Source organism: Bos javanicus, chromosome 3 (genome assembly GCF_032452875.1).
Source record: "Bos javanicus breed banteng chromosome 3, ARS-OSU_banteng_1.0, whole genome shotgun sequence".
NCBI classification, from domain to species: Eukaryota; Metazoa; Chordata; class Mammalia; order Artiodactyla; family Bovidae; genus Bos; species Bos javanicus.
The window spans coordinates 93,225,306-93,250,932 of NC_083870.1; the positions used below are offsets into that span (position 1 = coordinate 93,225,306).

Consider the following 25,627-nt stretch of genomic DNA (forward strand, 5'->3'; position numbering starts at 1 on the left):
GTGCCATGATAGAGGCATGACCCTCTGTGGAGGAAAGGGGGAGTAGGCACTTCTGGAGAAGGTGGCATGTGAATTGGTCTTGAAAGGTTCATCAGTAAAGGTGATGGTGAGAGCCAGGCTCATTTTGAGTGCAGTGAGTGGAAAATACTCAGCATTATGTAGTGAAAAAGAAATCAACCCCTTTCCTGCCATCCTCCGGTCTATAGAAGAACATGCATGTGCTGTTTCCCAGAGGTAACCTTCCCTAATATAACCATTATTTTCAATTTCTGCTAATCTGAGGGGTGAAAGACGAATATTCTTTCCCTGATACTTCCCTGTGAGGTAGAACATATTTTCATAAATGTATTGGCCATTTACATTTCATCCTTTATGAATTGGCTATTCATGGTCTTTTCTTATGTTTCTATTGATTCTGTCTTGTTCTTACTTATGTATAGAAATTTTGATACATAATAAATGTTAAACCTTTGTAATATATGTTATAAATCATTTCTCCCATACATGATTTTTAAAATTTGTTGATGGTCTCTTTTGCCATGCATAAATTAAAATTTTGAAGTATCATATCATATCACAAGTCTCATGGGTTTTGTGTCCTGCTTAGGAAGGTCTTCCTCATTCTAAATTATTAAAATATCCCCTATATATTTTTCTACTATCAATATTTTAAGGATTTTTAGTGTTTGATTATTAATTTATTCAGAATTTACAGTGCAGCATGAGGTACAGATTTAACTATTTTTCTCTCATGCCTGTCTGGTTTTCACAAGACCATTATTGAATAGTTCATCCTTCCCTTGTGACTTGAATTGTCATCTTTATTATAAACTGTATGCGTGTACATACCTTGATCTGCTTCTAGGCTATTTATTCTCCTCCACCAATTTCTATATACCATTCCTAGTTACTAGAAGCACATTTGTGATATGTTTTAATATCTAATAGGGCATTATTAGTCTCACAACATTTTCTTAGCTGTTTTTATTCAATTTCTCTTCTAGGTAAACTTTAGAATCATCTTGTTAATTCTATAAAAAATATGATGAAATCTTACACTTTGGGTGTATAAATTGACATGGGGGGAATTTACATTTTTGTAGCATTGAACCTTCCCATTGAGGAACATGACACATCTCCCTATTTATTTGAACCTTCTTTTATGGGCTTCAGTAGAATTGTATAAATCACATAGGGCTTACACATTCCTACTGGGTTATCCCAAGTATTTTATAGTTTTTTGTTGGGTTGTTATGAATGTGTTCTTATTATATCCATTTTCTAATTGATTATTGCTGATTAATAAGAAAGCTATTGATTTGTTTGGGGTTTTTTTTTTTGGCCACAGTGTATGGCATGGTAGAACTTCCCCAACCTGGGATTGAACCCATGGCCCCTGCAGTGGAAGCGCAGAATCTTAACCACTGAACCACCAGGGAAGCCCCAATTTTTTATGTTGATTCTTGAGGAACTAAAATTATTTCCAATAGTTTTTCATCTGCTTTTCTAAGATTTTCCAAACTTACAATATCTGTTTATGATAGTTTGGTTTCTCTCTTTCCCATGCATGCCTTTCAATTCTTTGTCTGGTCTTACTGGGATAACAAATACTAGCAGCGATAGCAGGCATCCTTGCCCTGTTCCTGTCTTTATGGGTATCATTATTATTGATTATAATAATCTTACCAAAGTGGAAATCCCTCTATAGCACCCTGGATGGCTGTCATCCAGCCTCACTTGAGTACTCACTCAGGGTGACCGCTTACTATCTTATGAATCTGCTTGCCTCATTTTTGCCCAGCTCTATTTGAGAATTTCCTCCTTCACTCATTAGTATACCATTTGTTTTAACTCAGAGCCTGTGTTTCCCTGCTGTGCCCCCTTCTAGAGATGCTCCCCTTCTTGCAGAGACCCAGCTTTGGGAAGAAGCACCCCACCCCACCCTAGCCTCCCCTCTCCAATTTTGGGAGAGAATGGTTTCCTTAGAGAAATCTAGGGAAGCAGCAAGAATGTGGTGAAGAAATTCACTCAGTTACTCAGCATGTGACTGAGTACCTACTCAGTGCTGGGCACTGGGCATAGAGAGAGAAAGAAGACACAGCTGCTGCCCTCAAAGAGCTCAGTCTAGCTGAGGATGCACAGAAAGTACAACATTGTGGTCTAGAAACACATGTGAGGGAAAACCTGACTGCACCATGGGATGTTGAGAGCATTTGAGCTGGGTCTTGAAGGGTGAGCAGTTAATGAAGGAAGAGCTAAAAGAAGGGCCTCCCAACAGCAGAAAAAGAATATGCAGAAACAGAGCCTGAGGAACAAGGGGCAGTCAAGTAGGAGTGGTGACAAGAAACGCACTGACGTCTGGGCAGCGGGCTGGAGCCTGCTGGATATACCCAGTGTGATGTGTCTCCTCCTCCAGTGGTCATAGCCCTGCTGTGCATGAGTGGCTACCTGATCTGGAGAAACTGGAAGCGGAAGAATACCAAAAGCATGAATTTCGACAATCCAGTGTACAGGAAAACAACCGAAGAGGAGGAGGAGGATGAGCTGCACATAGGGAGGACTGCTCAGATTGGCCATGTCTACCCAGCAGTAAGTATTCCTTGCAGGAAGGATTCCTTCCTTCCTTCCTTTCCTTCCTTCCCCTCTCCCTCCCTCCCTCCCTCCTTTAGACATTTATCAAGAACGAACCATGTGCCAGGCATTGTTCTAGGCCCTGGGGACACAGAAATGCTGGGGCAGGTGGTTGGGGTAGAAGGGTATCAGAACCACCTTGTACCTAGAAGCTCTTCCTGGAGTAAAGAGGCCTGTCTTTGTGCTGAGCAAGTTTTCAGAACCTGTGGCCTAGAAGGGTAACTGTGGTCGTTCAGTTCAAACACATTCATTTCAGTAAGCACTGTACACCAGTTATGTGCCAAGTGCCACATTAGATACCAAGTGTCCAAAAGTTAAGAAGGGATGTACTTGCTTCCGGGGAGCTGGTGGGGGAGTTAAGAGTCACTTGCTATTGAACAGCTGTGTGCTAAGTGCCATGGTGGAAGCCCAGGGGCCTCCTCTTCTAAGAAGCCTTCCCTGGTTTCTTTTTCTCCCACTGCCTCTCTCCATCACAACACATGTCACACTGCAGTCTGCTTGCCTTTATACTCATTGGTCTCCCCACTAGACTGTGAGCTCCTTGAGGGCAGGATTGTCTGATTAATATTTCCCTGGTACCTAGCACAGCATAGCTGGCTCCCAGTAAATATTTGTTGAACCAATGCTATGGAAGTATCCAAAAAGGAGCTGTTAATGCTGTTTGAGAAATCAGGCAGGAATGCCTCACAGAGGAGGTGACAGATGAACTGTGTCCTTGAAAGATTAATAGTAGTTTTCCATGTAGAGAAGGGGGAAAATGACATTTCAGAAAGAAGCACATGCAGAGGCCGAGAGGCACAGCAGGGCATGGCTTGTTGGGGGAGCGAGGACCACACAGTGGCTGAAGCAGATGTCATGGTTGTATAGCCGAGTCGGGGCTGAGTGTGACCTCATAGGTCATCCAGTCCATCCCCCTGTCAGGCAATCAGCAGCTTTGATCACCCACTGTGGGCAGAGCCCTGTCTTGGGGAGACCAGAGAACTGGAAGACCCAGCCCCTGCCCTCAAGGAGCTTTTTGTCTTGCCGGGGGAACCAAGGTCACAGCCGCACCAACTCCCGAAGAACCCTCTTTCCGAGCTGCCTGTCGTCAAGTGCAAGGTAGGGCAGTGCCACTCTGAGTCTGAGGGGCTGATGAGTGAGGGCATGAACCAGACAGGTGCAGCCAATCCTCGAAGGCTTTCTGGTTCTGGAAGGCTGCAAATTGTGAGCTGGGTGTTGGGGCAAACAGGAAAGATGGGCAAGTTGCAGACTAAGGAAATGGCATGTGGAAGAAATGACTGAGTATGGGGCAGGACAGACAGAATGGCTGCTAAAGCTATAAAGGGGAGACATGGGAGATAAGTTTGACAAGTGAGGGTTAGCAGATGGCCTTGAGGGTCCTTAACCTCGGCCAGTCCAAGCCAACAGTTGCTTAACAAGTTTTTAAAGATCAGAGAGGGCACAGTGGAAGGAATGTTGAGCTTGGAGTAAGGAGATGACTCCCGGTTTCACTGTTCCACAGCCCTGTGATCTCTGTCCTTTCTGTGTGCTCACTTTTATTTGTAAAATGGGAATGATAACCCCCATTCCCTTTACGACCTAAGTGCAAGTGAGATAGCACATGTGAGAATGCTTTGTGAGTTACAAAGCTCCCTGTACGTGTGATGTGTCACTGTTTCCAGAGAAGGAAACAGTCACTCAGGAGGAGCTATTCCTGATGAAACTAAGGCCTGAGAAATAAGCTCCTGCCAGCCGCAGAGAAATAGAGTAGGAGAGCGAGGAAATTGACATTTAGTAAGAATCTACTGTTTCAGACACTACTCAGTGTTTTACATAAATTTTCTTGTTTAGTCTTTACAGTAACTTATATACTTGACATTATTAGCCCCATTTTGCAGATGAGGAAACTGAGACTCAGAGAAATTGAATAACTTACCTAGGATCACAACTAGGAAGTGGCAGAACCAGGATTCACACTCTTGTCTGTATGTACACGAAAGTCTATGCTCTTTCCGCTATATCTCAGAGTATCTAGCCTTGAAGCTGTGGAAATCAGTGTTCTCAACAACCTTTTCTCTCCCCTGGCCCCTTCTTGGGTAGCTCCACTATCACTGCGGGGACCTGCCTTTGGCCTGGAGATCTGTCTTGAGGAGGAGGGTAACACAGTAGAAGTTTAGTGGAGCAAGGCCATGACATTCATGCAAAATCACAAACAGGCCAAAGATGATTTGAAAGGCAGTGGATTTGTATAATGTCCAGAAATGGAAAATGCTAGTCTGGTTCTATCTTATGCTGGTTAGGTTGATGTAGAATACTCTGGATCCCATATGTGTTAGATACTATATTAAACACTCTACATACCTGATCTCATTTGATAGGTCCTATTACTATTCCCATTTAAAAGGTGATGAAACCAAGACTCAGAGAGATAAAGTGGCTAGCCCAAATTCACAAAGCTATGAGAAAGATCTTAAAACAATGGGGTCTATCCAAAGGAGGGTATTGAGGAAATGGAAGAGTGGGGCATAGGATAACATCAGGACCACGTTGGGGGAGCTAGATGTGCCTGGAGAAGAAGACGCTCAGAAGAAAGGGAAGGGAATTCAAACTGAAAATTTCAAGGGTTGTCTGTGTAGAACTCTCTGAGTCTAAGAGAGAGAATCAGGGAACATCAGAAGAAATAAAGAAACAGATCTCATGTCAATATATGAAAGAATGTAAATCTACTGTCTACAGTGGAATAGACTGGCTCAGGGGTTAGTGGTCTCACCATCTAGGGTCACCCATTTGTGGCAGAGGGAAGTCGAGTATCTAGTGACTAGAAAGTAGGGGTGAGGGAAAGAGGGGTTAACATAATTGACCTCCATTGCCTTCCAATTCTACACAATTAGTTGGACGGGTGCAGCTGATTACCTTCCTGATTATGATCAGTATGATAGAAAAAGGTAACTAAAGAGGCCTGGGATTAAACATTTGCAAAGCTAACCCACTGAAATTCAGCAAAATCCTGAAAGGGAGGATGGAGAGAGTTTAGATCTCTGTAGCCCCCTTCTTTACAGAGACAGCACAGAATGATGAAAAAAACTACAGCTCTGGAGTCATACAGATCTGGGTTCAAACTGAGTTCACCCACTTGCTGTGTGACCCAGGACAAATGCTGTTTAGGCTCATTGCATCTCAGTTTTCTCATCTGTAAAATAAATATGACAGACCTGTCTTCTGAGGTAGTTTGAAGAGTATGTGAGCTACTGCCTGTAAAGTAATAGAATTTCTGGTACGTTGTGATCCAATAGCTAGCTCCAGTGGGTCTAATGATGACTTCTTTGCTCTGTCTCCCCCAGCGAGTGGCATTAAGCCTTGAAGATGATGGACTGCCCTGAGGATGGGACCACTCCCTTCGTGCCTCATGGAATTCAGTCCCATGCACTACCCTCTGGATGGTGTATGCCTGGATGGAAGGGTTTCTGTCCTTGAGTCTGTGTGTATGTATGTGTGTGTGTGTGTGTGTGTGTGTAATTTTTAAAATTTATGTTGCAGAAAGGTAACCACAAAGTTATGATGAACTGCAGACATCCAAAGGATGTGAGAGTTTTTATATGTATAATGTTTTATACACTTTTTAACTGGTTGCACTACCCATGAAGAATTCATGGAATAGCTACTGCTGAGTGACTAACATGATGTACATAACCAAATGGGGCCGATGGTACAGTAGCTTACTCATCATTTAAAAATTATATTTACAGAGGGCTTTTGGTTTGGAGGGTCTTTTTTAGGTTTCAGAGTTATGTTTTGTTTTTTGTTTTTTTGTAAATAGAATGATAATGCTTTGTGGCTATCCATCAACATAAGTAAAAAGAAAAAAACAAAAGACACGTCAACTCCCTCTCCCACTTAGGTTATTTATTAACATATTTCAAAACCAAGATTAGTTCTGTAAGTAATTTAGAGACGTGAGAGTATTTATTTTTGGTATGATTGGCCCATGATGTGGTCTCTGTGTGCATTTATGTTTCTGTGTGTACGCGAGTGAGAGGAAAGTCTGTAGAGAAGAGGCGCGCCTATGGCTGTTGTTCAGTTACATAAAGATAAGTATATTTTAAAACAACCCACAAGAGAGGGGTATCTGTAGTTTTCAGAGAAGCCTTTGTAAATTTGGCTCAGAAAAGAGTTATCGTGATTTGTGCAAACATGCAGTGGAAGAGGTAGATCTTTCCTGCCTCTGTCTATTTCTGGGACTCCAGTCAGTCAGAAAAGAGCCCCTCCGCTCATGAGGGGCTGCCGTAGCTCTCACCTGGGCTTTCTCTTCTGTGGCTAAAGCCAGTGCACAGACTTCTTACAGTACGCAAAGTTCTCGCAAGCTCAGGTGAGAACATTCCTGAACCTCGGCTACTCCTTGTTTTAAAGTTCAGCATTTCAAGTAACTTCATTTTCCTTCAGGACACTTGGATTGAATTCATTGTTTTCTCTGAAGCATACTGAGGGTGCCATCCTTACTTAGAAAGAGCTAAGTGGATATGTTTTTAGAACCGCCCAAGTTTACTTTAGGGACTGGCTCAGGCACTTACCTCTGAGTATCCTATGGGTGAGGATAAGGACGGAGGAATAGGTTTTATTAATCTCTATTTCGCCCTTCCCCTTATTCTCTGCCACATCCTTAAGGTGGGGAAAACAGTTTAAGGTGATACATAGGTTTGTTACCATCATGTGTCTACATAGATGAACTGCTGTTTGGCTTAAATCAGAAAAAGTGGCCAAATCTAAAGTCCTGTTTGAGGAGGAAATGGCATACACAATATTACAGTACACTGGATATATATGTTCACACAGGAATTTGGTTTACTGCTTTGTAAATAAAAGGAAAACTCTGGGTATATGTATAGATTTTTTTTTTTTCATTGTGGACACTTACTTTGCTTCTCCTGGGTTTTGGGGGATGCGGGGAGAAGTGCACTTTTCTTTTTGTGGGTCTACCATTGAAAAGATAATCTTACAGTCCCAGAAGGAATTCGGTCCCAGTTGACTCTTATCCAAGGTGTGGTCTTCTATTAACTCAGATGTTCTGCCAGTTCACACCCACTGGACAACCAGGGACAAGATGTGACATGGAAATGTGTGCTGTAAGTAGGAGCAGAGGACGTGTATCTAACCTGAACATACCTGGAACTTGACACTTTTAAGCAAATTCCTCCCCTCCACTCTCGAGCTGCCTCCAACTCAATGAAGCTTGGATGTCTCACCAGCTTGATACCCTCTGAATTTGCAGGCAGTGATTCTGGAGTTCTATCACCCTCTTCCTAGGACCTTTCTCCACATCAGTCATGGTCTTGGCCTCCTAACTGTGTCCTGGAACCTGGGCACTAAGCTTTGCATAAGCAAGCAGTTTCTTCATGATATACACGTGTGGATAGTCCTGAAACACTCATCAAGAGGGTATATGCAATTGACATAGAATGACCAACACCAAACAGAATTTTAAGAACAGAGGGACAACTCCTGTGGAGCTCAATGACTTACTACTATTCTTTCAGAAATGGAAAGTAAAATTATTTTTGACTGAAGAAAAATGACGCAAGTAAAAACACAGAAATTTACACAAAACAAGCAACTTTCCCTGTAACCTGCCTCCAAAGAAACAGAATTTCCGAGGAAATGATAACAGTGACTAATGCATAGTTTCTAAACGTTCAGTCAGATCCTGGCCTTTGAAGACAGAATAATGAGTGGGGTCAGGATGGTTCAGCCTGAAATCTCAAAATGGTGATGAAACACAACTCTCTAGGAGACATCCATGTTTCCTGTGACATAAGAACCTATGTGCTCAATCACTCAGTCATGTCTGACTCTTTGCAGCCCCATGGACTATAGCCCGCCAGGCTCCTCTGCCCATGTTTCCTGACTATGCTACAACTGTGGTTTGGAAGAGGCTGTTATGGGAGCAACCTACAGAAAAAAGAAAAAAAAAAAAACTGTGAAATACTCATGTGTTGGGTGGCAGTAAATAAGATGAAGTCTGAGGAGTCAGGTCCATCGTTCCCTATTCTTGGAGGCATTTTGAGGTGTAGTTCCACTTCTGTTGCCTTTTGCCCCTGTGCCATCATATATCTACAGCCAATAATGGATCACAGAGTCATTGGACTAGAGAGCTGGAAGGGCGTTTAGAGATAAGGCCCAAAGATTAGACAATTTATCTGACATTTATATATATATATATATATATATATATATATATATATATATATATATATAAAAGAAACTAGTCCAAGTCCTTTTCCTCTCTTTCCTTTTCCAGGAGACTACTTTGGGCTGCCAGAACACTGTATCAAACCTGCTACCTATCTTAGGGCCTATCTTTCTGATGGGATTTTGAAGGCCCTGGCAGAAATGGTCTTCCAGAAACAGAGGATACTAAAATTGTATTTCTTCTTGAGAGCATGATTATAAAACAGGTTGAGGTAAACTGTAACCTCAGAATGAGGTTGGATTTAAATTTATAGCAATAAGTATGATCCATCCCTCCAGCTGTCTATGTGATTGCAATATGTATATTCATCCACTGAAACTATTTGCTAGGTACCAACTAAGTGCCAGGTACTGCAGATGTACAAGTCAATCAAATGCTTTCTGTCCTGATGGAACTCACAGTAGCAATTAGAGGAAGACATATGTGGGAACAAACAAAAAAAGTAGTTTTTTTTTTTTTTTTTAGTACTATCAGGTTACAAAGGAGAGAGAGGTCATTTCTACCTGAAGAGATAAAGAATGGGGTCAAGAAAGGCATTGTAGGAAAAGTAGACCGAAGCTAAGGCTCAGAAATGAAGTAGGGGTGTCCAGGCTGCTTCAGGCAGAGGACACACTGAGCTGGGACACAAGCATGAAACAGCATGAGGATTTTAAGGAACTGAATGTAATTTGTAATGAACAAAAGGCTCAAAGGAGACTTGGCAAGAAATGAGGCTGGATGGAAAGATAGGTTCAATGTAAGCACTTTATAGGATACTTCTGTTTAATTTCTGATTCAATTAATCAAATTTTCTTGGTCATTTATTTTGTGTAAGTCACCAAGTACATCACGGAAAATTGATCAGGATGTGTTGCAAGCACTTTGCAGACATGACAGTCTTTACCCTCAAGCTACCCTGTGGCCAAAGGAAAATAGTGACTGCTTTTCATATATTTGTGTCAGAGTGTTTTGACGTGGTCATTGAAGACTGATGTGAGGGCAGTGGGATTTTCACAGAAGCATTCCATGTTGTCAAGCGCCTCTGGGACTTTCTCAACTGTGAAAAAGAAAACTGGAAATTTTGAAAGATGCGGTGTCCACAGAGGGGACCCCCAGCACTATCCAGTCAGGTACTGGAAGGGATGGGGAAAGGGCACAGGAATGAGAGCCTCTCTGCTCTCCCTCAATCCTGCTACACACTCATCATTTCACAAAACAGAAACGAGTTATCGGTTCAGTGCTTCAGAGTAAATCATTTCTTTTCCTGGCAATGCACAAAGAGTATTGGAGTTTTCCCACTATTTTTAGGGTATCGAGGATTTTCAGGATGTGGACAACTTTGAGGTGGAGGAATTAACAGCTTCACAGTTTCAGTTAACATAAGAAATCAGGAAGCTTTGTTCATTCAGGCTATGCACCATGTGCATAGTTGAGAATCAGCAGAAATCCTCACATTTGCAAATACTTTGTGCTATGAAAAGTAATTTTAAAAAAGCCACCTGTATATGTGTGTGTGTATATATATATTTAAAGACATGAAGGTTTTGATACTTTTTTACAAAAATTACAAGAGAAGATATCTGTACAAACCATGTGTTTTAAATAGCATTTTGTTCTATACAAGCTGTTGTTGATGTGAGGTGAAGTACTGGTTTGCAGACTCCATCCCATTGTACCCAAATGAATTTTCCTTGTTTGTCTTCCCCGAACACCCCTAAATGATCATATTTGATGTAACAGGCATGTTAGAATGTTGGGTCACACTAACCATTTCCGCTTTTTATTTTGTCCTTCTGAGTTCCCTTAGCTTCTGTACTCAGTCCCCTTTGCAACCTGGTTTCTCTTCCAGAGGCAAGGGGTGATGTGCTGCATCTCACTAGTTGTACTGACATCATCTTGGTGAACTAAAAACCAAATGTGGACATTTGCAAACTCGGTGCACTGTTTCTAGAGAGAGATTAAATTCCTTTTATTAAATCTGAAAGTACTGTGATGCTTTACTGAGTGGGGAGTGAGCAATCTGGTGAGATAAAGACTCTCAATATTATCATTCCCATTTTAGAGATGAGAAAAAGAATGAAGACACTGCCCAAAGTCAACAGTTATGTTTCAGTTCAGTTCAGTTCAGTTGCTCAGTCGTGTCCGACTCTTTGCGATCCCATGAATCGCAGCACGCCAGGCCTCCCTGTCTATCACCAACTCCCGGAGTTCACTCAAACTCATGTCCATTGAGTCGGTGATGCCATCCAGCCATCTCATCCTCTGTCGTCCCCTTCTCCTCCTGCCCCCAATCCCTCCCAGCATCAGAGTCTTTTGCAATGAGTCAACTCTTCGCGTGAGGTGGCCAAAGTATTGGAGTTTCAGCTTTAGCATCAGTCCTTCTAATGAACACCCAGGACTGATCTCCTTAAGGAAGGACTGGTTGGATCTCCTTGCAATCCAAGGGAATCTCGAGTCTTCAACACCACAGTTCAAAAGCATCAATTCTTCGGTGCTCAGCTTTCTTTATAGTCCAAGTCTCACATCCATACATGACCCCTGGAAAAACCATAGCCTTGACTAGACGGACCTTTGTTGGCTAAGTTATGTTTAGTGCCCCCAAAATACATGTAGCACATGTGGTGTTCTCTGCCTCAATTTTCCTTCTCTCTCTCTCTTCATCTGGCTTAACTCCTATTTGTCCTGAGTACTATGCTTAGGGAGCCTTCTCTGTTCTCTCAGACTCAGACCTAACTCGTAAGGTTAGATAACTCTGTGCTTCTACAACAAATTTTGCCTACTTGTATTCCAATACTCTGCCTCCCACTCCCATGCCAATGAGGTTGTTTTTACCAAGGTGACCCAGGATCTCCTTAATTATAAACCTTGGAAATACTTTCAATCCTTTTCTTTCTTGACCTAGAAGCAGCATATAACACTGTTGGCCCTCCTGTCTTAAAGTACTCTTATTTTGGTTTCCATGATACCATACTCCTGATTTTTCCCCTACCTTTCTGGCTTCATCCTAATCTCCATTGTCTGTGAGTTTCATTCTTCTAATCTTTCCATTTTACAGTCCAGTCTACAACATTGCAGACAGAGTGATCTTTCTAGAATGCAATAGGTCTTGTCACCAACACCCCTTTCCACTTTCCTGCTTAAAGCCCTTCATCTGTTTTCCTGGCATTTAAATCCAAAAGCCTTGGGTTTTAACCCAAACTCCTTAACATGGGTTATAATGTCCTTCGTGAATAGTCTTGTACCTCTTCTCCAACCTCATTACTATACTTTCAACTTTTTTTTCTGTATTATAACCAAAAAGTTCTGGGCCCTCTGTCTGAAACATTTTCTTCAGGAAGACTTAACTTAGTCCCTTAGACTGGACTAGGAGCCACTGCATGAGCTTCCATAGTTTTCTGTGCTTCCCCTACTTATAAATTTGATGCCTACATTATAATTGCTTGTATGCTCCTTGACTGCCATCACTGTATTCCCAGCATGACACACAGTAAATTATGCTAACCTCAGACACATTAGATACATAGATCATGCTCCTTCAGCTATACTTTACTATGTGGTTTCATACCCCCAAGCCTGAAATTTCCTTACAGCTTGATTGGAGTTGGGTGTCCTTTAAATTTTCTCATCCCTTTTTGATATTTGCCATGTCTCCAGATGCCCAGATTCATCAATTACATTATAATTTTTATAATTTCACTTTTGGAAAATAACCCTGTGGTAATTACCCAATGTCTCTAAATACTTAACTCATTATTACCACCTCAAGACTGTTGTGAAAATTCAAAGAAAGGGCACTCGTAAACACACTCAGCCTAGGGGCTGACATTTATTAAGTGATCCCTTATCTTTTTTATACAAGTCCCTTGTTACCACCCACATCCAGTGTTTTTTTAAGAAGATGCCTTATAGCAATTTGGAGTTTGAAAAGTATTTTTCAATTTCCAAGACATTGTTTTTTATCCTTGCAATAGTTCTGCCAGATGTGTAACATTATTATGCTCATTTTAAAGATAAGAAACCTGAGGTCCAAAAAGTTTAATCAGTTTACCTTTGGTCACAGTGAATCACTGTCACACGAGGGATTATTTTAACACAGATCATCAGTGACATTCCCCTCACCCACACCCCCGCCCCAGCACCCACTCTTCATTCTGTTATCAATACTTTTTCAGAGAGAAAAGCAGTAACGGCAAGATTGGGAATGATATTCAGGGACCACTAGCCTGAAGACAGAACAGTGTTATAGTCGCGCGTGCTCAGTCGCATCTGACTCTTTCGCAGGCCCTCAAAATGATGCCATTTCAGCACTGTCTCTAGAAACAATTCCGTTTTCCATCTGGCTGGAACTTCGATGAGTTAAAGCAGGCTTCTAATAATTAAGTTTGGTTGCCCTTGGCCTAATCAAGGAGGAAAAAATTTTCCACAGCCGAGAAAACATTCGCAGTCAACCACTTAGGCCTGAAAACACAAGAGCTTCCTGGACAGCAGTTCACAGTCCTGATTCAAACTGTGGAGAAAAAATAAACACACAACAGGTCCACTGTGGAAGATTTTGGCTGATTGGTTTGGAACTAGTATTTTTTAGGCGCTCCGTCCGAGGCGATTCAATTGCGCGGGCAGAGTGGGAGATCAAACATTCAAAACTTAACTCCTACTGACAACACCTCATCTAGAGACCAGTGAGGCAGAAAGGGGAAAAAGTGAAGTAGAAAGAGATAAAATGGAGAATAAGTGCGGGAGAGTTTGTAGCCAAAAAAAAAAAGGCAAGCTCCACTGCGGATTTAGGGAACGCGTCGCTGAGAAGTTTTCTTGAACTGATTTTTAAACAGCAGAGTTCAGTCGGAGCCAACGTTAGAGACGCGCCGAGGCGCGCTGCGTTCTCCCGAGAGGTCGGACCCTTTAACCCTGTTTTACTGATGGGACGACCTAGGTTCAGAGACGGTGAAGGACCTATTCCAACTCACACTGTTGGGTATCCTAAATGAAACTGGAGCCTGGGCCTCAAGCCCCAGAGGGACACTGATCAACAGCCCTCAGCCTCTTCCGGTCGCAGGCCGAGGGGGCGGGGCTGAACCGACTCCGCCTCCGGGGGAAAGGGGCTTTCTTTCGCCGGGATGGGAGAAGTCGCCTGGTCCCATCTCCGGAAGTGGGAGGAGAGAGGGAGGGGTCGCTCCGTGACGCGCGATGACGTTTCCTAACGTCACTTCCTCGCGCCGCTGTAAACGTCAATGTCGGGCGCCTTTAGTGGTGGTGCGGTTTGCTCTTAAAAGTTCGGTCTTGGATCTGCTTTGCGAGCCATGGAGAGTGACTTTTACCTGCGTTACTACGTGGGGCACAAAGGCAAATTCGGCCACGAATTCCTGGAATTTGAATTCCGGCCCGACGGTGAGAGAAGCGTCCCGGCTTCCCGGGAGCGAGGTCTAGGCCTGGGGGTGGGCGAGTGGGGAGGCCGGGGATCCGGAATGTACGAAGAACTAGAGGAAGGGACCGATGGCTGTGAGGCGCCGATTTGGAAGGAACGATCCTTGTCCGCCCCACTGATTCTTTCAGTCCGTGTGCTAGGGCTTCTGTTTAGTGACGATTTTGACCATATTGCTTTATTCAACAAACCTTTCTTGAGCGCCTATCTGTGCCAGTCTCACTTCCACAATCTGGGGTGTAGGAGTGAATGATAAACAGACTTCCTCCCTCGTGGAGCTTGTATTCTTTTGCTGGGAGATCGTAAACAAAAAAATATCCCAAATAGTGTTGAGTGTTCAGAAAATAAAATGATGGAACAATTGCTGATGGGCCGCTTTTAAGAAGGATAGCTATTGGAGAACTCGCTGAAGAGCCGATGTTTGAGCTGAGCTCTGATTGACAAGGTGCCATCTCGGGAAAAGAACGTTCTAGGCAGAGATGAGCTAGGCATGTTTCAAGTGGCCATTGTGGCTGAAGAGTAGTGAACTCTGGGGAGAATAGTAGGAGATGATGTCAATTAGGTAGGCAGGGGCCACACCATATAGTCTTGGTGAGTTTGGATTTTTTTTTTTTTCTAAGTGCAGCAGGAAGCAATTGGAAAGTTTTAAGCAGAGGTGTAATCTATTCTTGAGAAAGTATTGTAATTATTAGGTGCAGAATGGGCAAGAATGAAAACTACTTAACAGGAGATGGTTACAATTGTTAGAAAAAGGATGTTGGTTAGAACTAGAGTGATAGTAAAAGTAGAGAAGGATTTAGGATACAGTTGGAGGCAGAACCAATAGGACTTTGCCAATTGATAGGATTTGGTGAGGGATCAATATGGTGAAGGAAAAGAAGTGAAAGATGACAGAAAGCTTCCACTAAATGGAGGCACAAAGATGAACTCCTTGTAGTTCAGTTGCTAAGTCGTGTCCGACTCTTTGGGACCCCGTGAATGAACTGACAAGCCCAATTTGAGAAAGTTTTGTTAACAATGATAAGACAGTGTATAAGGTGTTATAGAAAGAAACAGAAAAGACTCTGGGAGCAGAAAGAAGGCACCTAACCTAGCCTTCGAGTCAAAGAAGGCTTCCTGCATAAGATGACCTGGGTGGAGAGTATGAGTCTTTAGTAATGTGTAGGAGTTAGTTAGACAGATGGGTCAAGAACGCATTTTGGACAGCATTAACAGCAAAGAGGCTGAAAACCCAAAAGGTGCATGGGATGTTTCAGGCAGAAACCAAAACAGTTGACCCTGGAACAAGTTTCAAATAGCAGGCGTCCATTTATACACAGATTTTTTTAGTAATCCTAATAAATACTGTGGTACTACCTGATCCACAGTTGGTTGAATTGAGGATGAGGAACTGTAGATACTGAGAAACCACAGATGCAGAAGGCTGGCAGACTATTAAGTTATACTCAGATTTTTGACTGTGTAGAGGGTGGATGCCCTTAACCCCTACGTTGTTTAAGGGTGAACTGTATTTTGATTAACCCCAGCTCTATGTGAGAGTCCTGTTGTAGGAATGAGGCTGGAAATGAGCTCAGCTTAGCAGGAAGCCACATTGAGGATTTTGGACTTTATCAAGAAGGTAGTGAGGAGCCGTTGTCAGTATTAAAATGTCAATATTAGAGTGACCTAATTGGATCCATCTGTTAACTGTTTCACTCTGTCCACTCTATGGAGAATGAACTGAATGGAGAGAGACTTGAGACAGAGACACAGTGCAGTAAGGCATCAGTTATTTTGACTCTTTTTAGTGTGCCTTCTATACGGAAAAAATTATCTCCTCTATTTCCTTTTATCTTCTTCATATCCACCATATATACCCAAATCAGCCTGTTTGATGAACAATGTCACAGAGGGCCTTGTATACCAAAAATGCTCAATAATAAAACCACAGCTTTTCTATCATGTTTAGAAAAGGAGTAGATTAGTGTTTCACAGTCACATGTTAATATATGTAAAAACCATTTTATAGTTTTCAGAAACTTTCACGATTCTTTTAAGCCTCTGAAGGCCCTGTGTGCAGGTAGGTTATCAATCACTCCTATTTTCAGCTGAGGACATTAACCTGCTGAGATATGATTTGCCAGTCACAAGAGAGTCTGTTCTTTTATCACACCTGAGCTGCCTTTTGCAAGAATTGTAAATCATTGTCAGCTGTATTTTTGGCTAGAAGGTTATTTAATAGTGTTCACTGGGGGGAAAAATCCATAACTTAAAGTTTGAGAATTGTTTTATTCAGTGGAAACACTGGGGACTTAAGCCTGGGAGATAGGCTGTCAGGGATAGCTTTGAGGGACTATTTGAGGGACTATTCTGAAGAGGTGAGGGATGAGCCAGGATATATAGGAGGTTTTAGAGGGGAAAAAAAAAAAAACCAAAAAACAGGTAGAACATCTAAAGGTTACTGTTAATCAAATACCAGACATCTAAAGTTAATGAAGTTTGCATTTTTCTTTGTATGGGAGGATGCTAGGCTCATTGAAATCATTCCTTTGATATACACCTTAACTGTCCAGGGCCAGTATCCTATTTTCAACATCCTGAATCCCCTCAGGGTGCACCCATAGGGAGGGGGCTGGGGGTGGTGTAGCTGCAGTGGCTGATGGCTTAATGGCTGCAACATCCTTTGTTTACTGATAAGGCAGGTGACATTTTTTTGTTCACCAAAGCCTAAAGTGAAAAGACTAGTATTGTTGAAACACCAGAGATGTAAATACTAAAACTATTAGACACTTTGAAGAGAAAGTTAGGATACATTTTAAGCAATAGCTGATAGTCTTGGTAGGCTAATGACGCTTTCTTTATGTTTTTATTATATGTTGAATTTGTTTTTTGTCCTTCACAGGGAAATTGAGATATGCCAACAACAGCAATTACAAAAATGATGTCATGATCAGAAAAGAGGTAATGAATTGTCTAAAGGCCTTTCGTTCACTACCATTTAGCCTTGTGTCCTGTTTTTATTCTTTCTGGGAGTAATGAAAGTGAAGTCGCTCAGTCGTGTCCAACTCTTTGCGACCCCATGGACTGTAGCCTACCAGCCTCCTCCATCCATGGGATTTTCCAGGCAAAAGTACTGGAATGGCATGCCATTTCCTTCTCCAGGGGATCTTCCTGACCTGGGATTGAACCCAGGCCTCCTGCATTGCGATTGCAGGCAGATGCTTTACCGTCTGAGCCACCAGAGAAGTCCAATCTGGGAGTAATATTGAAAGATAAAGAATAGGAAAGTATAAATGTGTCTGTAGATGGCTTCTAAAGTTTTTCTCAAATCTTCTTTTAGTTTATTTTTTCTTTAATAGTGATGAGTCAATAACTGGTAATCATTTGAAGTCTTGCAGATCTTGGTTTTGAACCTTGAATCTTTTACTAACATGTGACCTTGGGAAAATTTCCTGGTTGAGGTTGATAAGTCTCAGTTGCTTCATCTGAAAAAACAGAAAACATACCCGCCACTAACTTAGTGTTTGATCTATTCCTTGGTGGTGGTGGTTCAGCTGCTAAATTATATCTGACTGTGCAACCCCATGGACTGCAGTACACCAGGCTTCCCTGTCCCAGAGTTTCTCAACTTCCAGAGTATCTCCCAGCGTTTGCTCAAAGTCATGTGCATTTAGTTGGTGATGCCCTCTGACTATCTCATCCTCTGTTGCCCACTTCTCCTGCCCTCAATCTTTCCCAGCATCAGAATCTTTACCAGTGAGTTGGCTCTTTGCATCAGGTGGCCAAAGTATTGGAACTTCAGCTTCAGGATCAGTCCTGCCAATGAATATTCAGGACTGATTTCCTTTATGATTGACTGGTTTGATCTTCTTGCTATCCAAGGGACTCAAGTCTCCAGCACCCAGTTCAAAAGCATCAATTCTTTGGCGCTCAGCCTTCATTATAGTTCAGCTCTCTCATCCGTATATAACTACTGAAAAAAAAAGTAGCTTTGTTTATATGGACCTTTGTCAGCAAACTGATGTCTCTGCTTTTTAATATGCTGTCTAGGCGGGAGGAGAAGGGGACGACAGATGGCATCACCGAGTCAATGGACATGAGTTTGGGTAGACTCCGGGAGTTGGTGATGGACAGGGAGGCCTGGCGTGCTGCAGTCCATGGGGTCGAAAAAAGTCAGACACGACTGAGCAACTGAACTGAACTAGATTTGTCATAGCTTTTCTTCCAGGGAGCAAGTGTCTTTTAACTTCATGGCTGCAGTCACTGTCTGTAGTGATTTTGCAGTCCAAAAAAATAAAGTCTGTCACTGTTTCCATTTTATCCCGATCTGTTTGCCATGAAGTGAGGGGACCAGATGCCATGATCTTAGTTTTTTGAATGTTGAGTTTTAAACCAGCTTTTTCACTCTCTTTCACCTTCATCAAGAGGCTCTTTAGTTCCTCTTCACTTTCTGCCATTAGGGTGGTATCATCTGCATTCCCTGGTACCTAGCACTCAAGAGAGCTCTTTTAATTTGCATTTGAGTAGGCAAAAAGGAGTGTGGGAAAGCACTTAACATCATTGAATGCATGTTAGATTCTAGTCAGGACACTAGGTACTACATCTGTAGTCCTATTTTAACCCCTATTGTAAGCCTCTATGATGGGTGTGTATATATCCTTTACAGATAAGACATTGAAGACCTATATATTAATTATGGGGCTTGTTCAAAGTTACCCTTCGAGTTAAGAAACTGAGCAGGAATTTAGACCTCTGCCTGCCTTTGTGAAGTCCGTGTTTGGTGTGATTTCTACCACACCATTGAACTTCATTAAAGCCATTCTTTGCTTTTAAGTGCTTTGTCACATTTGGAAATGTCTTAATAGTATATTTTCATACTGTAATATTAGCAATCAGTATTATGCTTAGCCATACATGTCAGCATCCTCACTTTTTTTTTAATGTGTAGTAATATGTAAAATGTAAAAGACATGTGTCTGCTCTTCAGAAGCATGTCATTTAGTTTAAAATAGCCCGAGTTACTCACAGATCTTTCTTTGGGGCTCAGGTATGCAGGTAGGCAAGGAATAGGTCCAGATGAACAGGATGTACCAAGAAACAGAAACAACTAGATGTGGGATTGAGGTGTAGTCACTGGACACTTCTGACCCTGCCATCCTCTTACATGCCGAAGTCAAGCTGGAATGGCTTCACATTTACAGAGGTGCCAGAAATAAATCTTCATTAGTCTTTTTTTTTTTAATCTTTCATCACTATCTGAGTCAGAATGCTGCTTAGAGATACAATTTGAATTCTGTTTTTTAACTTGCTTTCAGGCTTATGTACATAAAAGTGTGATGGAGGAACTGAAGAGAATAATTGATGACAGTGAAATTACCAAAGAGGATGATGCCTTGTGGCCTCCTCCTGACCGAGTGGGCCGGCAGGTGAGTGTTTTAGCAACTAGCCACAGTGCAGAAATCTTACAAATAAGATAAAGCTTCCTGCTCTGCATATGACACTGAATGTACTCAGTGTGTATGTGTGTTCTGGGCCCTACACCGAGCAGGTCACCAGCACCTTGGTCTAAGGCAGCACGAAGCCCACACGGAGGACAGGGACAGCAGGTGGAGCTGCTGACCACCTGGAGCCCAGCCCTGGATTTCTTCTTCTGGTCCACCTCCCGCTTCTTGAGAGTATTTGCTACCCACATTTCTTACTGAGTAACCACTATGGACAAAATGTTGCAAAGATGGCAAGATAAATAAAACATAGTCATGTCAGCAATGTAATGGAAAGTCATGCCAGCAACTAAGTCTATCTTCTGGCTTGGATATTTATTCTGAAAACATTGTGGTAATTAAAAAATAAAAGCCACTGTTGTATTTGACCAAATTAATAGGAAAGATTCTTCTTTCTACTTTAATGCTGCCTTCCAACTTCTAATTGATTTCATTGTCCCTTCTTTTGTCCTGTAGAGCCCATTTTTTCTTTCCTGGAGTGACAGTAATATTTTAAAATGTAAATTTGTTTATGTATTCCACTGATTTTAAACTCTGGCTTCCCACCACATTTAAAATAAAATCTGAACTCCCAGCTTACCTTCTACCATTTTCACCATCTCTCACTGGGTTTAAATCTCATTGGTCTTATTTCTGTTACTCAGATTCACCTAGGTACTTCTTAGTTTAGAACCTTTACATCTGCTACATATTGCCTGGAACATTCTATCTGAGACTGTCTTTATTATTGAGGTCTTCAAATGTCACTTCTTCAGTGATGTCTTAAGAGCCTATCTAATCTAAAATGCCTTTTCTTATCACTTAAATAAGATCTGGTTTTTGTCTTCATAGCATTTATCATTGTCTGAAATTGTCTTGTTTGGTTTTCCTTATGCATGATGATGAAATATTCTAAAGCATCTAAAAATAATGAACTTGATCTACATATAAAAACTTTGTTGAAAACAAACAAAAACCAAAATAAATTAACAAACCAACTGGAACCACATAGATACAAAAAACAGAGTAGTGGTTATTAGAGGGAAGGGGCTGGGTGTGCAAAATTTGTAAAGGGAATCAACTGTATGGTGACAGAAACTTAAATTTTTGGTGGTTAGCGCAGTATAATACAGAAGTAGAAACAGAATATTGTACTTATGTAACAAACCAATTTTAACTCAATACGGAGATTCCCTGGTGATCAGTGGTTAGGACTTGGCGTTTTCACTACCAAGATCCCACAAGCCATGCCCTGTGGCCAAAAACAAAAAACTGAATGTAATCTAAAACCATGAGTGGAAAGAATACATTCCAACTTCTGGGCATGCAGGAAGAATACAGTGGGAGGTGGGTCTAAACTGCAATATTTCTTGAAAAAGAAATCTGACACAAGTACAACAAAATATTAACTTTCAAGTCTGAATGTTAAGAAGTAGAACTCAGGGGACTTCCCCTGTGGTCCCGTGGCTAACACTCCATGCTCCCAATTCAGGGGGCCCGGGTTCGGTCTCTGCTCAGGGACCTAGATCCCACATGGCTCAATTAAAGATCCTGCATGAAGACCAGCATAGCCAAATAAATTAATTAAATATTTTTTAAAAACAAAAGAAGTAGAACTCAATCGGTTATAAGTTCCACAAGGGCAGAAATCTTTGGTTTTGCTGATCTGTCCCACAGACCTCCCCCTCCTATTCCCCACCCAATAGATTTTTTTTTTCTTTTAAGATTGTGGTACTTGTTCCATTCTTTAGGAATTCAGGCCCAAGGGCATACAACTAGTAAGTGAGAAAGCTGGGATTAACTCAAGGTCTGGAATTCCTTTCCTTGTCCCATTGTTGCCCTTAAAAGTTAAGATGCTTGGTAATTGTAAAACAGGTTTATACATGTTATTCCACATTGTTAACAATGAAAACTCCTATATGGAACACAATGTAAATTCTTCCAAATGTGGAGCCTCACAGACACAACTAAGAGTAAAAGCTACTTAAGCACTAAACCAGTATTTATGTCGTACCATTTATCTCTATGTTTCTAGTACCCAGTACAGTCTAGGGCTCAGGCTGGTCTTGGTAATGTGGCCATCTGTATTAGAGTTCATGTGATTTGGAAGATGATGAACCCTTCTCCTGTGTGATGAAAAACCAATTCAGATTGATACTTATTTCAATGTTTCTAGGAGCTTGAAATTGTCATTGGCGACGAACACATTTCTTTCACAACATCAAAAATTGGTTCCCTTATTGATGTCAATCAATCCAAGTAAGTACACATGATCCTTATATACAGATATGTCTGTTTTCGAGCATGCTGATATGAAACCCATGATCAAATTGAGACTGTTATGGTACCAGTCTAAGAATTGGCCAGCTTTGCCCCTCAACAGAGAGACTCCCAGATTATCTTCAAGGGCTTGCTCCTTTTGCTTTTGGAGTTTTAGTCAGCTGTCGTCAGTAGCACTTGTCGGTGATACACCCAGAGAGTAATGCCATAGGAGCAGCCAAAGTGGGTAAGAATCTGGCCAAAACACAAAAAACAACTGCTGGAAATAACCTATGAAATCAGTGAGTCTGGGTACCTTCCTCAGTGTTGGTTATTCAGATTGCACATCTTAAAGCCTGACTGTAGTAAAACTTGAAATCATTTAGAATACAAATTAAAAAATTCGTTTTTGTCACGGTAAATTATTGAGACATGAATCTCTATGCCACACAGAATCATTAGAATTTGGCAGCCTCTTTGGCTCTTGTGCTTTGAGGATTTGGGATTAGATACAGTTCACTTTTAGTACATGTTGGACATATTTGTCTTCCTATGAACAATCTCCTTGTTCTTACCCAGTTATGCTGTAGTAAGGTTGAGTGAGTCTCTTGGTCCTGCTTAGCACTACCTCTTAAAAAGGAAGTTTTCCTAATTCTGAAAGTAATACATGCTTACTGTAGAAAATATAGGAAATACAGAAATGTAGAAAGGTGAAAATCACCCATAAAATTATCAGATAACCATTAATCTTAAAGTATTTCTGTCTTTTTCCTGTGCTTTAAAAAATAGTCTTTTAAAGCACAAAAAATGAATTGAGATCAACAGTCTGTTTAATCATGACTTTTTTCTACTTAATATAAGCATTTCCTTCTTAAAAAACCTTAACATTTTAAATTACTTCTTAATATTCCATTTTAATGTATACAGACTTTTTCTTATTTTTGGACATTTGGTTGTTTTCAAAGTTTTAATTCTGTAAATACCTCTTATGAGGAATACCCTGGTACATAAATAATCTGGGTTATTAAATGGTATTTTTTGCTGAGTTTTTTCAGCTTTTTAAACATTTTTTCCTCTTGCATTACAGGGATCCAGAAGGCTTACGAGTATTTTATTATCTTGTCCAGGACCTGAAGTGTTTGGTCTTCAGTCTTATTGGATTACACTTCAAGATTAAGCCAATCTAGATGGAACATTGGTGTGGACACAAGGGGGGTGGGAGTGCTGCTTTTAATTACCATTATCTAGACATTTTTGTGTATATCAGGGCAATATTTTTTTTATAAACTATAAATGATTGTCTTTAATAAATACATAACAAAATGCATTTTTTTTATTTTATAAAGACCTGAACATGTGAACTTGTCTCGAATTACTTTTTAACACTAGCTTCTTATGTGAAGTATTGCCAAAAATCTAATCAACTCTGTACATAAAACTACGAGTTTATAGGAAGTAAAAGATCAGAGAAACATGCTAAAAAATAACAGTGGAAATCCAATCAATATGGAGATTCCAGGGTAAGTGATCTGATTTCTTTAAAAAAAATAAGCTGTAAACAAATGGAGATGGAGTGGGAATGTTAATGGAGATTTGAGAGACATGTAATCACATAATACAATGTTCAAACCCTGTTTGGATCATGATTCAGGAAATGTAAAATTGCCATCAGTAAGAAAATTTAAACACTAGATATTTGGTATTAATGAAGTATTAATTTTTTAGGGAGTAAAATGGTATGGTTGATGTTTTTTTTTTCATCGAGCTTTACTGAGGTATAATTGAGGTTGGAGGGTTTTTTTGTGGTTTTTTTTTTACTTATTTTTATTTTTGGCTGTGGTAGTCTTTGTTGCTCGGGCTTTTCTCTAGTTGTGGAGAGCAGGGGCTACTCTTGTATTGCTGGGGCTTTTCATTGTGGTGGTTTTTCTTGTTGTGGAGAACGAACTCTAGGGCACAGGTTTAGTAGTTGTGGCACATGGGCTCAGTAGTTGTGATTTCTGGGCTGTAGAGCACAGGCTCAATAGTTGTGGTGCGTGGGCTTAGTTGCTCTGCAGCATGTTGGATCCCCAGACCAGGGTTCAAACCCATGTCTCCTGCATTGGCAGGTGGATTCTTTACCACTGAGCCACCAGGGAAGCCGGAGGTTGGAGTTTTTAAAATCACCTTTATAGATACATCTGAAACTATTTCTCTATGGGGAAGTATACTTGGTTTAATACATTATGAGGGATAAAGTGGCTAGTTTCAGAAAAAACTTTCCAATAATTCCTTTAAAGTCAGAATTCTAGCAGCCATTTAAGAAGCGACCTAGTTGGTGTAGATAGTGTGGGGATTTGTTCAGCAGGTAGATCTGCAGGAAATTTTTCTTGCTGCTAGGTTGCATGGCTTCCTTAGGCAAACTGCTGCCTGAACGGATAATGGGCATGATCTTGCTAAATTTCATTTGAGGGGAGGTGATAAAGCGAAGCTCAACATCGCTCAAGATTGGCCAACTTGGGACGGGTCCCAAATACTCCTGGGCAAGTGTTTCCCCAACACACACCCGCACGCCCTACTTTGACTCCTTCAAAGATCACAGAGACACACGCACCCTACTCTGCCTCCTTCACACACACACACCCTACTCGGCCTCCACACACACAAACACACACACAGTCTACTCTGCCTCCTTCACACACACACACCCACCCACCCTACTCTGCCTCCTTCACACACACACACACATGCTCCTACTTCACCTCCTTCAAAGATCACAGGTCCCAGGACTTCCCTGGTGGTCCAGCACCTGGCACCGCAGGGGGCATGAGTTAAATCTCTGGTCTGGGAAGATTTCCACATGTTTCGGAGCAACTAAGCGCATGTGCCAACAACTAATGAGTCATAGAGACTAGCCCGTTTGCTGCAACTAGAAAAAGCCCATCTGCAGCAATGAAGACCCAGCACAGCCAAAAATAAATGAGAGGGAAAAAAAAAAAAAAATCACAGGGTCACACACACACACACCCACCCACCCACCCACCCTACTTTGCTTCCTCCAAAGATCACAGGGCAAAAAAAAAAAAGAATGGAAAAAGGGCAGCCGATCTGGGACCTGAGATGTCGGGGTTCTGTCTGCAGTGCACCCTCTGCTATTGAAGGGTACCTGGCGGCAATCAGGTAAGTTTGTGGCAAAGTAGACATCATAAAGAGTCGCTCCAAATGTTAAACAATCTAGACCTCAGGACGGAGAAGGCAATGGCAACCGATTCCAGTACTCGCCTGGAAAAGCCCATGGACGGAGGAGTCTGGTGGGCTGCAGTCCATGGGGTCGCCAAGAGTCGGACACGACTGAGCGACTTCACTTTCACCGTCTCTCAAATCTGCGAAGCCGGCCCTGGGCAGCGTGAGCTGACGTGATCTAAGACGCCTCGGCGGGCAGGCAGAGAGCCAGGGCGAGGTTGGGTGAAGGCAGGCAGAAAAGAGAGGACCCGGCAGAGGTGTCGGGCAGAACTGTCTTGTTTGGTGCGATGTCCCTCAAACTAACTTGCCGTTCAGTAAATATCTAATTACCGATTGCTGGAGGAAGCCTTCCGCGGGTCTAAACACCGGCTAATTGCGTCTCAGACTACCTCAAGATAGCTTTGCATAAAAGACCAGGTGCACTGGGAAAGCAGCGGC

General features: G+C 41.7%; 2 protein-coding genes and 1 long non-coding RNA gene across 17 annotated transcripts in view; 2 read left to right on the top strand and 1 right to left on the bottom strand.

Annotated features, from left to right (window-relative positions):
* Positions 1–8,831, top strand: part of LRP8 (LDL receptor related protein 8) — a 78,176-nt gene extending 69,345 nt beyond the window's left edge. For 9 of the 15 annotated variants that reach the window (XM_061411906.1, XM_061411902.1, XM_061411903.1 and 6 more), the window contains 3 exons: positions 2,417–2,589; positions 3,553–3,729; positions 5,952–8,831. In XM_061411906.1, the coding sequence (XP_061267890.1) occupies positions 2,417–2,589; positions 3,553–3,729; positions 5,952–5,990 (389 nt within the window). In that variant the 3' untranslated portion in view covers positions 5,991–8,831. The remainder of the gene's footprint in view (positions 1–2,416; positions 2,590–3,552; positions 3,730–5,951) is intronic. The other 6 variants (XM_061411909.1, XM_061411912.1, XM_061411918.1 and 3 more) reach the window with 2 other exon arrangements.
* A 5,299-nt stretch (positions 8,832–14,130) lies between these two features.
* MAGOH (mago homolog, exon junction complex subunit) lies at positions 14,131–23,331 on the top strand. Its single transcript, XM_061411921.1, has 5 exons — positions 14,131–14,218; positions 17,134–17,192; positions 19,547–19,657; positions 21,888–21,970; positions 23,058–23,331. The coding sequence occupies exons 1-5, from the start codon at positions 14,131–14,133 to the stop codon at positions 23,155–23,157; spliced, it is 441 nt and encodes a 146-aa protein (XP_061267905.1). The 3' UTR covers positions 23,158–23,331.
* LOC133244570 (uncharacterized) lies at positions 17,071–25,606 on the bottom strand. The gene is made up of 3 exons (XR_009735445.1): positions 25,520–25,606; positions 17,986–18,204; positions 17,071–17,716 (listed from the first exon to the last, which is right to left on the bottom strand). It is a non-coding gene; the product is annotated as an uncharacterized LOC133244570 (long non-coding RNA).
* Positions 25,607–25,627: the final 21 nt, after the last annotated feature.

What these genes read in the sequence shown, in the direction of transcription:
- MAGOH (XM_061411921.1), top strand. Translation starts at nt 14,131, where the DNA reads ATGGAGAGTGACTTTTACCTGCGTTACTACGTGGGGCACAAAGGCAAA. An exon ending in CTGACCGAGTGGGCCGGCAG is followed by an intron (nt 19,658 to 21,887) that starts GTGAGTGTTTTA and finishes CAATGTTTCTAG; the next exon opens with GAGCTTGAAATTGTCATTGG. An exon ending in ATTGATGTCAATCAATCCAA is followed by an intron (nt 21,971 to 23,057) that starts GTAAGTACACAT and finishes CTTGCATTACAG; the next exon opens with GGATCCAGAAGGCTTACGAG.